At 39.7% G+C, this 13548-nt stretch overlaps 1 protein-coding gene across 5 annotated transcripts in view; it reads right to left on the bottom strand.

Annotated features, from left to right (window-relative positions):
• DCDC1 (doublecortin domain containing 1) overlaps nucleotides 1-13548 on the bottom strand; it is a 244302-nt gene that overhangs the window by 132788 nt on the left and 97966 nt on the right. For all 5 annotated transcript variants that reach the window (XM_088653766.1, XM_060275323.2, XM_088653781.1 and 2 more), the window contains 2 exons: nucleotides 11027-11119; nucleotides 477-647 (listed from right to left, as the gene is read on the bottom strand). In XM_088653766.1, the coding sequence (XP_088509892.1) occupies nucleotides 477-647; nucleotides 11027-11119 (264 nt within the window). The remainder of the gene's footprint in view (nucleotides 1-476; nucleotides 648-11026; nucleotides 11120-13548) is intronic.

Raw genomic sequence — 13548 nt, 5'->3', positions numbered from 1 at the left:
CGACTGGGCTGCAGCCGCGGAAGCGCTCCCCGGCCTCCGCGAAGACATTGGAGTGAAGGCCCGGAGAGAGAAAGAGGACGGGCCCGGCCCGGACTGGCCTGCCCGCGCTGCGTTGCCGTTGCCACCTCCGCTGCTTGCTCCCGCTGCCACCTGAGCACCCCTCGCCCATAGCTTCCCAGCCCCAAAGTTAGGTAAGGAAAAATAAATGTTCATTTTTTTTCATCTACAATACTGTCTTGATTATTTTATAGTACAGTACATTGATTATTGCCTTCATTTTATGTATCAATGGCCTTGGTAGATAGTAAAATTTGTGTTAACTTGCTGCTTTAGGAGGTGTTTCTCATCGTCTAGAATGGATTAATCCACTTTCCATTACTTTCAATGGGAAAGTTCGCTTCGGTTTATGAACAGACTTCTGGAACCAATTGTGTTCATAAACCAAGGTACCACTGTAGCTGTTAAACTACGCATACCTTTAGCTGCAGACCCTGTGAGGAAACTGTGTTTGCAGGAAGTTCTTTAATATGTTGGTAGACATAAGAAGCACATTGTTCCTGTTCTGCCTGTAACTGAGGGGCAAGCTTAGAGAGGTGACCTTTGTAGCTCTTGATAGCTGCCTGCAGTTCATCAATCAACTTGTTCACCTGAAGGGTTAAATTATGAGAGCTGTTAGCAAGAGGCAATTGTTGATGTCACACCTATTAGAATGTTCATTATAAACCTGAAGGAAGAGATGACATTTCTCTGCAAAGTCTGGCAAAAAATATATAGAATATCTGTACTCTCCCTCCCCAAAACTAGCCACCTATCTTAGGAAGAAGTACAATATACCCAAATAAACACACAAGAATGAGCAGGCAAAAGTAATTAAATCAAAGGAGCTCTACTTTGTCCTATTTAAGGATGCTAAGATGCTTTAATATTGCTTGTAATTATTTTGAATTAATTAAAATATATAGGTCATTTGCTACTAGATTAACACGTTCAACCACTTAATGAATTTCTTAGAATGCGTATTACTAACAACAGGATGCTGCTTGGAGGCCTATGGGTAATAAGCAACTAACAAGTCAAATAATAGTAATAATAACAGTTGTCATTGTTGTTACTGGAGGAGGAAAGCCAGAAACCAATAAAACTGTTAATCCAGTTAAGAAAAAAATGGGGGAAATGCTTTATCAGCAAACTGATAAATGCTTTTATTGTATAGTGGGTGGGGTGGGGTAAGAGGACAAAGGTTGTGAGGCCCTTCTCTACATCTAATCCAAGTTAGGAGTGAGTGGGTGTACTTCCTTTCCCTAATATCATGAAGATAAACTCTTCTTTCTCACCTGTCTTTTGTTTGATTCTGTGGTATGTTAAATATGCAAAGATGTTTTAATAGTGCATGCAATTACTTTCAATTGATTACGATGTATAGTTCATCTACTAAATAAACATGTTCAGTCACTTACTGAATTCTGTAGATAGTAACAGGGTGAAGATAAATATACAACTCACATATAAAAGCTTGTAAATCTGTTATAAAAGAATTTTAAAAGACAGTTTCTAGGAAGGGTGACTGCCTAGAAGGGAAGGAAACAGAAGTGGAGAGGAGTGTGTTATGTACAGAGCAGGGATGCAACATTGTCAAAGTGCTATGTCTCATATCTCAGATACTGCTTTAAACCAGATACAGGTATGCTACACACTGCCTGCAATTAGGCTAAGACTGCATTTCAAGGTATCTCTATTCTTGTTTCATGTAACTTTGATGCCTAGAATTCATTGGTGCTTTCCTTGCGCTTACTTCAGAACCATGCTGTAATCTAGGGGTTCCCAAACTAAGTCCCGGGGCCCGGATGCGGCCCAATCGCCTTCTAAATCCGGCCCGCGGACGGTCCAGGAATCAGCATGTTTTTACATGAGTAGAATGTGTCCTTTTATTTAAAATGCATCTCTGGGTTATTTGTGGGGTATAGAAATTCGTTCATATTTTTTTTCAAAATATAGTCCGGCCCCCCACAAGGTCTGAGGGACAGTAGACCGGCCCCCTGCTGAAAAAGTTTGCTGATCCCTGCGTAATCTCTCAGAAAGCGTAAGAAGTGTTTGTCCAGTCATCCAGACCTTACCGTTATATTTATTAGAATACAACATGATACTGGACACTCCTGTGGTATCAGAGCAATACTGTTCCTAACAGAAGATTTGGGTTGTTTATAGTCAAACATGGAAGCAGTGGAGAGAAAGATGGTGGATTGGACCTCTGCACAGAGATCACAACATTTGATCACATCGAGTAGTTTTCTTCTAGGAAATCTCTTTCCTAAAACATGTATCATCTGTTCAGGTTTCTTCCGTTCTAGGACACGAAAGGCCCTGTCAACAGGGTACTTTTATCACCCTGCATCTAGAAGAGTTAGCAGCCAACAGTTCAATTTAGCTGATTGCAACCTCTTGGAGCTCATGGCCAGGACTTGTAAACAGGGGCATTTGTGAGGGGCATTTTCAGGGGGAGGCACAGAGTGCTGTGTCATGGTGTGCGAAGGCCAAGAGACATGAACGGCGAGGTTTTTAAGCAGAGGTTGTATGGCCATCTATCATGGATGCTTTAGTTGAGATTCCTACATTGCAGGGAGTTAGACTGGATGACCCTAGGAGCCCCCTTCCAACTCTACAATGCTTTGAGTCATGCAATGTCAGCAGCCATCTACAACAGTACAGTATAGAACTGCTAATTGAACAGGTAATGCTTGACAGCATAGTGGCAGGAATCCTGGGCATTCTGACCCAATTATTAGGGTACAGTCATCAGTTACTTTCGATATTATGTCTTTAAAAAAATGAATTTATAATATATTTAAGTACTATCCTGTAAATAATTCCGACTGATGGTGGTGAATTTCTCACCATTAATGGAGGCATCTGTTGAGCCATCCCAAAAAGATGCTACAGTCTTTTTTCTCTCTGGAGTGGTGACAGATTTTACCAGGCCCACCAATCTGTGTGAGTGGTTCGATTTGCTAATTCCACTGCATCCACCATTTTTCACCATGCTGCTAGACAAGATTATTTGGCATAAATCAGCTATTATGACAACGGAGAGCAACTTGCCATACCAAATATGACCCCAAGCCCATTTCTGGCACTGATTTTAAAAATAGCCAATTCCTTCCCTTTTATCCTTCATGTTCCAGGAAGATAAGTTGGGTATGCATAAGAATATCTCGTGAAGAGAATGATAGTTTGCAAGGCAATACACTCCTAAGGCACTGCTGCCCTTGCCATTAACAACTATTAAGAAAAAGCAAGCAGAAGAACAAAAGAAAGTACATTATACATATGAACTAATACCGGTAGGACAGACAGACAATGCCAAAATGTTTACATTGTAAGATGTGAGATGGTAACATTAGCATTAAATGAGGCAGGTTGTTTAGTCTTGTTTCTATACCATCCTATACATTAAAACCATGCTGCCTTTATATTTGGATTAAAACACTTTTAATGTATTTGTATAGAGCTTTTCGGTGATGCCATTATTTCTCATTATGTGAATACTGTTTGACACTCCAAAGTCATGTGTGTAATTGTTCTCTTTATATATGCCACAAGTATACATCCCCCACCAATGTATATACTGGTGGCATATACATAAAGAGAAAAATGGCACATAATTACTAAAGTTACAGATTATCAATTTTGCCTGCTAATTCAGCTTCGTTAGTTCACTTAAAGTTTATATGTGGACTTTGAGTTGCATCTTGATAAAAGAAAGAAGTATCCGTTATTATTGGTTAGCAATGCTCTTAACGTTTCTCTGGCTACATCAAAAGTACCTTTCATCAATAGACTATGCTACAAAATGCCTTTCCTGTTTTTTCTCACTCCTTTGGAAACAAGATAGTTTCAAAGGTCAATCTGCAAGTGACCAAAACCAACAATATCAAAAGTCTATGTTCCTGAACCATTGCACATTAGAATATTTTTTTCTATTTCTCTATGCTGCAAAAGGAAAAGGAAAAAAGTCCCTATAAAATTCTTCATTGTGAATCTTTTTTTTCCTAAAATAAAACCCCTCTCCCCCCATTCAAATACAATTGTGAAAGAAGACAAAACTTGACCTTTTGTGATCCCCGTATTAATAGGTCTGTTCATAATTCAGTCTGTGTGTGGAGAAGCATCCATGTGGAAACATGCAGGCCTGTGAGATATATAGCCTTTCCCTTTGCACATTATCTGACCCTATGAATCCTTCTCACAAAAGAAGGCTTTATGTATGCATAAGTTGGGGGGGGGCAATGCATACTCTCATTGTGCTTCACAAAACATGTACTCGTTCTCCAGGAAAACTCAGCATGGATTTGGTTGGATAGACTGCAAGTAGCCAGAAAAGAGAGGCTGCTGCTAAGAAGAGAGCCTATCTTTGTTTTGACTTCTTAGGTCAGATTTACATAGATGCATTTATTTTGCTTCTGTTTGGTGCTTTCTACCAAGCAAAGGTAAATATGTACATAAGTAGGGTAGGGGTGGTTGCCTCTTCTAACTTTACTAACATACCTGCAATAGATCACCAGCAAAAAGCACCTGCTGGGTTGCTTTTCACTTTGTGAAATGTGTGTCCACAGCACGCTCCAAGTATTGAGATATAATAAGCCCATGCACACAAGACCAAGGAACTGAGCTGTCATAGAACTTCTTCTGAAAGAACATATTGAGGAGTAGTGGATATAGAAGGGACCTAAGGTCACCTAATCTTCTCTCTGTGAGGTGGCAGCCCAGTCCCAGTCATTCTGTCTTTCAACCTAATGTGCACCGTGCAATGAAATCAGTACCTTGCTTCCGCTTTGTTTTTCTGCTATAAAAACGCAAACATATTATATGACCTGAAGGAGAAATAGGTTTGGAAGTTGTGAGCAGCAACTTGTGAAATCTACAGAGCTGTGGAGAGGCTTGGCAGGAATTCCAGTACTAAGGGGACAGGCCAGGTGGAAGTGAACCTAATTTAGCCAGTAGATGAAAATTCAAAGAGTACATTATTAACAATATATGGGAAATGGACCACAACTAGGGATGGGGAAGAAATTCAATTCAGTTTGCATCAAGGGTGAACACTTTCCAAAAAAATATGCAAACAGAAACAAAGATACCCTTCAAAATTCACACTTATCCAAATTTTGCAGTTCTCCAGTCAAGTAGCGTGTACAAAAATGCATATGCTAAAGTGTGCCTATAAATGCATCTTTTAGTGAAAGTGCATCATATAATAGGAAATCACTTTGCAAAAAAAGTGTACATTATGCAAAATTGCATATAAAATATGCTTATAGAAGAAATTCGCACAAAAATGCCAATACATATTCATGAGAAGTTTTACAAATTCACAAACTGTAAATGTGGACAACTGAACTAAACCTTGGAAAAATGAGAAATTGAAAGAATCCAAAACTGACATCCATCTGGAACCACAAATGATTTCTACATAGTCAAGAAATCTCCTTTGTGATCCTTCAGAAGATGTTGTGTCTAACCCCTTTGTTTTGACTTCTTAGGTCAGATTTACATAGATGCATTTATTTTGTCTAACCCCAAGGTAGATGATTTGGGAATCCTTCTAAATCTATTAAGCAATCAACTTGAAAATTGTACACTTGTAGGTAAAGGACCCCTGGAGGGTTAAGTCCAGTCAAAGGTGACTATGGGGTGCGGTGCTCATCTCGCTTTTCAGGCCAAGGGAGCTAGTGTTTGTCCACAGACAACTATCCGGGTTATGTGGCCAGCATGACTAAACCTTTACTGGTGCACAAAGTACTGTGACAAGTGCCAGAGTGCACGGAAATGCCCTTTACCTTCACACCGCAGCTGTACCTGGCATGCTTTCAAACTGCTAGGTTGGCAGAAGCTGGCACAGAGCAACAGGAGCTCACTCCGTTGTGGGGATTCAAACCAACGACCTTCCAACCGGCATCCCCAAGAGGCTCAGTGGTCTAGACCATAGCGCCAGTGCACAAGTGCAACACACTTTGCAAGTGAGGCGAGTGCTACAATAACTCAGGTCCTATTTTGACATTATGCTGACATCTAGGTATACAATGAAACAGGCAAGCTATGAGATTTCCCCTCAGGAGCAGGAGCCAAGGGAATCCTGCCCAGAAGCTATTCCAGAAATAACCATATGGACAAATAATTCTGATGTAAAGGTTTCACAGGTTTGCCTCCATAGGGAATCATTTAAAGAGAACTGAGGTCGAGGGACATATTCTAGTAAGCATATAGAATGGTGCTAGGTGCTGGGCAGTGAAGTAGTTTTAATGGATTCCTGCTGCATCCCCTAAAAGCAGGACTGTGGAGTTGCAGGACCCTCCAGAAAAGCATGGAAGGCCACAGTGAAGAGTGGGGAGTTGAAAAAGCTTTCCTCACCTTCCCTTTCATTCATGGAACACCACATTCAATTCAACTAATGCTTTATATATGCATGCTTTTATTTATTTTTATTTTTAATATACTTTTTATTGATTTTGCAACTATATACAGTACCAAATCACATAGAAATGAAGGAAAAAGTTATTTTATACAAAAAAGAAAAAGAAACCACAGGTATCCGTTTGTAACATTTATCAAATAAAGCATCCTTTCATATCATTTGTCCACCTGGGCTTATGTCTCCAATCACTACATTTTCCTTCCTGTTCTTTACTTTTATCTTCATCTCATTTTCCCCAACTTGACTTCCTCCTCTCTCTCTTTGGTTTTCTTTCCCCTCCAAATTAGTATCGTCCCATTATATATTCTTCCAGATACCTTTTTCCAATTTATATTTCCTCTCCATTTGTTTTACGTCCTGGTTACATACCTTCTTGTTGCATTTTGTAATAATGATCTACTGGTTTTCCTTTTTCCCTTGGTCTATCTTTATTTAAATTTTACAGTAGTCTTTCCTATAAATCATAAATTTTTCCCATTCTTTTTGAAACTTTTGTTGTTTTTGGTCCCTAATTCTCCCCGTTAACCTAGCCAGCTCTGAGTATTCTAACAGCTTCTCCCTCCAATCTTCAATCGTGGGCATATCCATTGTTCTCCACTTTTGAGCTAAGATAACTCTTGCGGCCGTGGTGGCATACATGAAAAGTTTATGGTCTTCTTTCTTTATATTTCTACTTAAGATACCTAATAACATTTCTTCAGGTCTCTTTGGGAACGTGTATCGTAACAATCTTTTTAATTCGTTGTATATTTGCTCCCAATAGATCTTAACCTATATATGCATGCTTTTAATTACTGTATGAGGAGCTGAGATGACTGGATTAAAATAACAGCAACTAATCAAGGTTTTGGATAAAATAGTTGAACAGTTTGGAGAAAATCTTCGGTGTAGAAAACAAAACCAAGTTCCATTAAATGCCAACCACTGTTTAAAGAGGTCTAGAAATGAGTTTTCTTATTATATAGTAACCTTAGTTTTTCTATTATTGCTTGAAAATAAGTACTAAATTTATTTCTACAACATCTGGATTATTAACCAGGAATAACAATTAGCTACAGGGTTCTAAATGAATTTCAAGCCCTGCAAGAGTTCAGACTTCAAAATAGCGGCAAAAGATTTTACTAATAGTATTGTAATAAAATTAGTTCAACGTCTTAATCTTCTCTCTGAAAGAAGAAGGTTTGGGTACTCCAGAAATCGACATGGAGATAATGCTCCAATTTTGCTTTGAAGCAATTTTGTATTATTTCACTTATAGAATATGCTGTCAAGTTCACAGCATGAAGCTTTGCAAGGAAAAGTCTTGATTTAATAGTTCTTCATTACAATGTTTCCTGCGGAATCTTATGATTAGCACACTATGTCTTGACGCTGTAAGCGACAGTTTTTCCATAAAAGTAAGAATTTAGTTTACATTTATCCTTTGGAACAGCAACAATAGGGCCTGGGGAACTGTGGCTCTTCCATTGCATCCATAGCCCTGCTGGCCAGGGCATAATGTGGTAGTACACAGTTTTGTTTTGTTTTTTGCTCCACAATTGCCACATTAGAGCAGCCGTGGGGACTGAAGATTGGGCCCCTCATTGACTCAAAGGAGTTCTTGATCTTTTGGATCCAGAACCTCTGCCATCCCATCACCGATCTGCCCCCAAAAGTCACATTTAGGGGCTTTCCATTGGCTACCTTTGGCAAGAGAGACACCAGCAGTAGCTGGTCACCCTGCTTGGGACTCTAGTACAGGAAAGCCTCCCGCACATACATGGTGCCACTTCTCTCCACTATCAGAGGCTTCTTGAGAGGCAACTGGACTATGTCTTTGTCCCCTTACCTAGAAATAAATCCCACTGAACCCATGTACAGAATTGCAGCATTTTTTGTCTGGATGATTAAAAATGGAGCTCATCTTGACAGGTTTGGGTTTTTTTTGTTTTGCAGCGGGGCTTAGAGAAATTTCTTATTTAAAAGAATAGACACCTAGACTACAACTAGGTTCAAGTCCTCCAGGTAAAGACTCCTGTCTGAAACCCTGGAGAACAGCTGCCAATAATCAGTGTGGGTCAGAATTTCTCAAACTTGGATCTTGCAACTTACAACCAAACAATGAAAAAATGTATACCTCATAATAAGCCTCTATACATGTTTATGCAGAACTAGGGGGAAAAAACCACTAAATTAATTTGTCATGCTTATCACTATCTAACTTCATTGAAACTATTATAAGAAAAATTTGCTGCTGATGCAAATTTTGCTGCTGATACAAAGTGATATCAATGGATGATTGGCATATTTGAATACTGCCACTGACCATAAGGACATGTGTTTGGAGATCATTCAAAATGGGCCAGGAGACATTATTTCTTTCTTGAAGGACAGTTCCAGGCCCTGTGGTGGGAAAAGCCCTGTGTCCCCAGTGTGAGAGAGAAGGGCATGGATACTTATTTACATTGAAGGCAGAATGAGGCCTTCCAGTTGAATTATCCTCAAGGCGCTTACAACTAATGGCTATAATACTTGGCAAAGAAACATACACCACACACACAATCCGTAAGATCTTAGTTTGCCAGCCAAGAAATGAGACCAGTGTGTGCTATCTTCAGCTCTACAGTTCCTGGGCAACTAGCAGTTGGAGCAAAATTGGTGGGGTTTTTTCCTGGTGGGGGTCGGGTGGGGCAGCATGTGGAGATCAAGAACAGGAAAAGAATTTTACCAAGACTCCACGTTGGCAAAGAGTCTATAGGCTTGATTTCCACTTTAAAAGGTTATTGTGCTGTTCTGCATTATGTCACAACATGTGCATGGGCAGGCAATACAGTATGGGGGAGGAAAGTAGGGTGGCTGCTTCATAAACCCCTGTGAGGTTCACACCTGGGGCTTCAGGAGTATGGACACAAAAAGTAGGGCATATGACCACCATGTGAGTGGAAAAGTGGAGTGAACAGTACAGTGGTACCTCTACTTACGAATGACTCGACTTACAAATGTTTCTACTTATGAATGGAGCTCCGTCCGCCATCTTGGATGCTGTTTAGATAGGATTTTTTCTACTTACGAATTTTTAGATAGGGTTACTTCGACTTACATATTTTTTCTCCCAATGCATTCCTATGGAATTCAACTTACAGATTTTTTCGACTTACAAATGTGCGTTCGGAACGCATTAAAATCGTAAGTAGAGGTACCACTGTATACTAAACAATCTTTGGCTTTTTAAACTGGAGTGGGGTATTATTTTTGTTTGTTGCCATGTTATGTATTGTTGTGTTTTTATATTGTAATAATAATAATAATAATAATAATAGGGACCCAGGTGGCGTTGTGGTTAAACCACTGAGCCTAGGGCTTGCTGATCAGAAGGTTGGCGGTTCGAATCCCTGTGACGGGGTGAGCTCCCGTTGCTTGGTCCCAGCTCCTGCCAACCTAGCAGTTCGAAAGCACGTCAAAATGCAAGTTGATAAATAGGAACCGCTACAACAGGAAGGTAAATGGCGTTTCCATGTGCTGCTCTGGTTTGCCAGAAGCGGCTTTGTCATGCTGGCCACATGACCTGGAAGCTATACGCCGGCTTCCTCGGCCAATAATGCGAGATGAGCGCGCAACCCCAGAGTTGGTCATGACTGGACCTTTACCTTTTTAAAATAATAATAATAATAATAATAATAATAATAATAATATAATGTAGGGCCTCCTTTTCTGCACATTGGCCCTTGTAAATTTTCAGTGTTGCATGAAATACAGAAGAAGAAGAAGAAGAAGAAGAAGAAGAAGAAGAAGAAGAAGAAGAAGAAGAAGAAGAAGAAGATCCTAACTTGTGAGAAGCAAAGTTAGAGGGACCAGGCAGAGGGCCTTCTCAGTAGTGGCATCCTCGCTTCAGATGTTAAGGAGATAAAGAACTATACAACTTTTAGAAGACATCTGAAGGCAGGCCTGTATCAGGAAGTTTTTAATGTTTGATGTGTTACTATATTTTAATATATGATGATGATGATGATGATGATGATGATGAAAATTCTCCATACATGAGTGCTGTGCCCGTAGTAGAACTGAATTCTATCAGCTATGGGTAGGTTTTCAAAACAAGAAAAAACAAAACCACCCCAACTCTCAAAAGATAAGTTACAAAATATCTCCATAAACTACACTTAATCTAGATATTAATGGATGAAAATCATTTCTGAATTTGAATTAATTAATTAATTGGGAAAGAACTACAACTTGTGTACTTGTGCTACTAAGGTTAAGAAGTATCTTGAAGATACTTTGAAGTATCTTCAGTGTCAGGTGAAGACTTTTTATTTCCCTAGCCCTTTTAAAAATCAGGCTTTTAAAAATATGTTTTTGCCTTTAATAGGGTGATAGCCTCAGAAACTTGTTTTATTTTCTGCTGTTTAAATTTCAGATTTTGTGCTGCATTAAGATTCATGGCAATTATTTTAATCTTAGATTTTAGGTCATAAGCCAGCCACATAAGTTCTTTGTCACCGGTGTTGAGGAGGAGGAGAATAAATGTTACATGTGCAAAACCATTATCTGCTGTTTTGCTAAGGAATACTATTCACTTACTTCATCTTGTTCTGAATATAATTCTTCTTTTTTCATTGATAGAATGCCCTTGTCTGTGATTTTCTCTTTCTGGCCATCTATGGCATAATCCAGCTAAAAAAGATGACAAAAATTGTGAAAAGACACATCATTTCAATACCTCTTGACAGTAGATTTCCTGGATCTTCCTATATTGAGTGGAAGAACAAGAGCATGAGATCCTTGCCTGTCCACTGGGCACATCTGTACCACCAGACACCTATGTGGTGCCGTAGCCTTTTAGAAACATAGAATTGTAGAGTTGGAAGGAACCGCAAGGGTCATCCAGGCCAACCCCCTGCAATGCAAGAATCTTTTGCCCAATGTGGGGCTCGAACCCACAACCCTGAGATTAAGAGTCTCATGATCTACCAACTGAGCTACCCCAGCCTGACAGGTGTACTTGAGTAAAATGTGGTCCAAATAATTACTTAAGATTCTGGAAACTGAATATAGTTTGGGTCGACACATTGGATTTTTCATGTGTATGTCTTTAAAACTTTAATCCCTATACGTATAGATGCCTAGAGAAAAGGACAGGTGCACATGGTGGGCTGGGTGTGAAACCATAACCTTGCTTTCTCACTAGGGAAGTACAGTCAAACCTCAGAACTTGAACGGCTCTGTTCACAAACGTTTCGGCTCCCAAACACCGAAAATCCAGAAGTGCTCCAGTTTTCGAACGTTCCTCAGAAGTCGAACGACTTCTGAGGCACGTTTTTCTTTTTCTTTTTCATTTATTTTGCAGCCAGCCCATTGATCCTCAGTTTATTTTGCAGCCAGCCCATTGAAAGTTTCAGAAGCCGAACGGTCTTCAAAAACAGAGGTTCCGCTGTAATTAGATTATCTCATGCTTAGTTTTAGAGTAGAAATACAGGGACAATTCACCTTCAATCAATCCATCATTTTATTTGTATGCCATCTTTTCAACTTAAAACATATAAGAATTATATATCTTGCAACAGATAAGAATTACGTAACTACAAACGTGACAAAAGCCATCATAAAAATAAGCAGAAGTACACAGCCAAATCAAACAATTTCCACATAAATCACAAGATCCAAAATAACGATACAAAAATTAACAACACCCCAAAGCCCTAAACTCTCACGCACAGCTGAAGTTTGGATGAGTCTTATTGATGTAAGAGACATATTGTCACATGACTGGACACTGATGTACCAACTAAACTGAAAGCTCAACTGATAGAACTGGCAGCACAAGTTACAGGTAATGCTAAGGTATTACTGATTAATCCATCTCTGGCAAATAAAAAGGATTAGCACACACTGGGGGGAAATTAAATGAACATTTTAGTACAATACACTCTTATTATTATAAAAGAACAGATTACTCATACAAGCATTTAAAATTTTGTCTCTATATTGTTGAGAATTAAGCACGTTAAATATACAATATTATGGTGTATACAAATTTAAATAAAAGTTAAATCAAGGGAGTGTATTTTCACATTGGAAAATTATTATGCAGTGTTAATAGCAACTCCTTCAGGTACCCAGACATAATGATAATATGCCTCTTTTTCTCTTTTTTTAGGGTACAATTCTCCTGTCACTTAAGCCTACTGCATATTTACTTTTGGCATAATTTAACTGCAAGAGACACATAATAGATCTCTCTCATGAAATCGTAGTTTGTTCTTTCTAGGTTCGCATTTCATGTGACATTAAAGTGTGTGGAAAAACAAGCTACACTGCATCTCACAGAGCCAGTAGGAAGCTTATCCAACAGAACTGTGAAGTACTGTTCCAGAATGCCAGCTTCTTTCCCGAACCCACTTCTTTCCCCCTTTTTAGTCTCTAGATCCTTATTGGGTGTCCTTTGCCCAGAACTGGAAGCTTTTAACTTCAGTTGTTTGGCTAATTTCAGTTAGAGAATGAAACTGAATGCAAGGAAGAAAAGCAGTCTCGATTTCAGGTTACAGGTAGGTAGCCGTATTGGTCTGCCGTAGCCGGGGGGGAAATGAAAAAATTCCTTCCAGTAGCACCTTAGAGACCAACTAAGTTTGTTATTGGTATGAGCTTTCATGCGCATGAAAGCTCATACCAATAACAAACTTAGTTGGTATCTAAGGTGCTACTGGAAGGAATTTGTTTACAGTACAGTATTTTGTTTCGATTTCAGGTGGTACCCATACCATCCATGTCCCTCCAATGAAGACAAATCTCCTTCGTGAAAGCATCCCGTCATCCCTCTCCTAGTCTACGTCTGTTCTTTACACAGCAGTGGAGCAGTTGGGGAAGACCTCTCCTCCATTCCAGCGGGGAGCGGTTGTGGGCGGGAGCCATTTTCCCGCGCTTATAGGGGGGCGTGATCGGCCCCCTGCATCACCCCCGTCCCGCCGCTGCGTTAAGCCCCTCAGCCGGCCAATAGGGCTCTCTGGGGGCGGAGTCTGGCTGCATTTAAGCAGCTGGGGCAGCGGGAACTTTTACCCATGATCCTCAGCTGTACCTGACTTGTCACAATGACAAGTACACCCAAA

This window comes from Zootoca vivipara, chromosome 1, assembly GCF_965207765.1.
Source record: "Zootoca vivipara chromosome 1, rZooViv2.hap1.1, whole genome shotgun sequence".
In the NCBI taxonomy this organism is placed as follows: Eukaryota; Metazoa; Chordata; class Lepidosauria; order Squamata; family Lacertidae; genus Zootoca; species Zootoca vivipara.
Note: the sequence above shows the minus strand (reverse complement) of the source record. Positions and strands in the feature narration are given on the sequence as shown.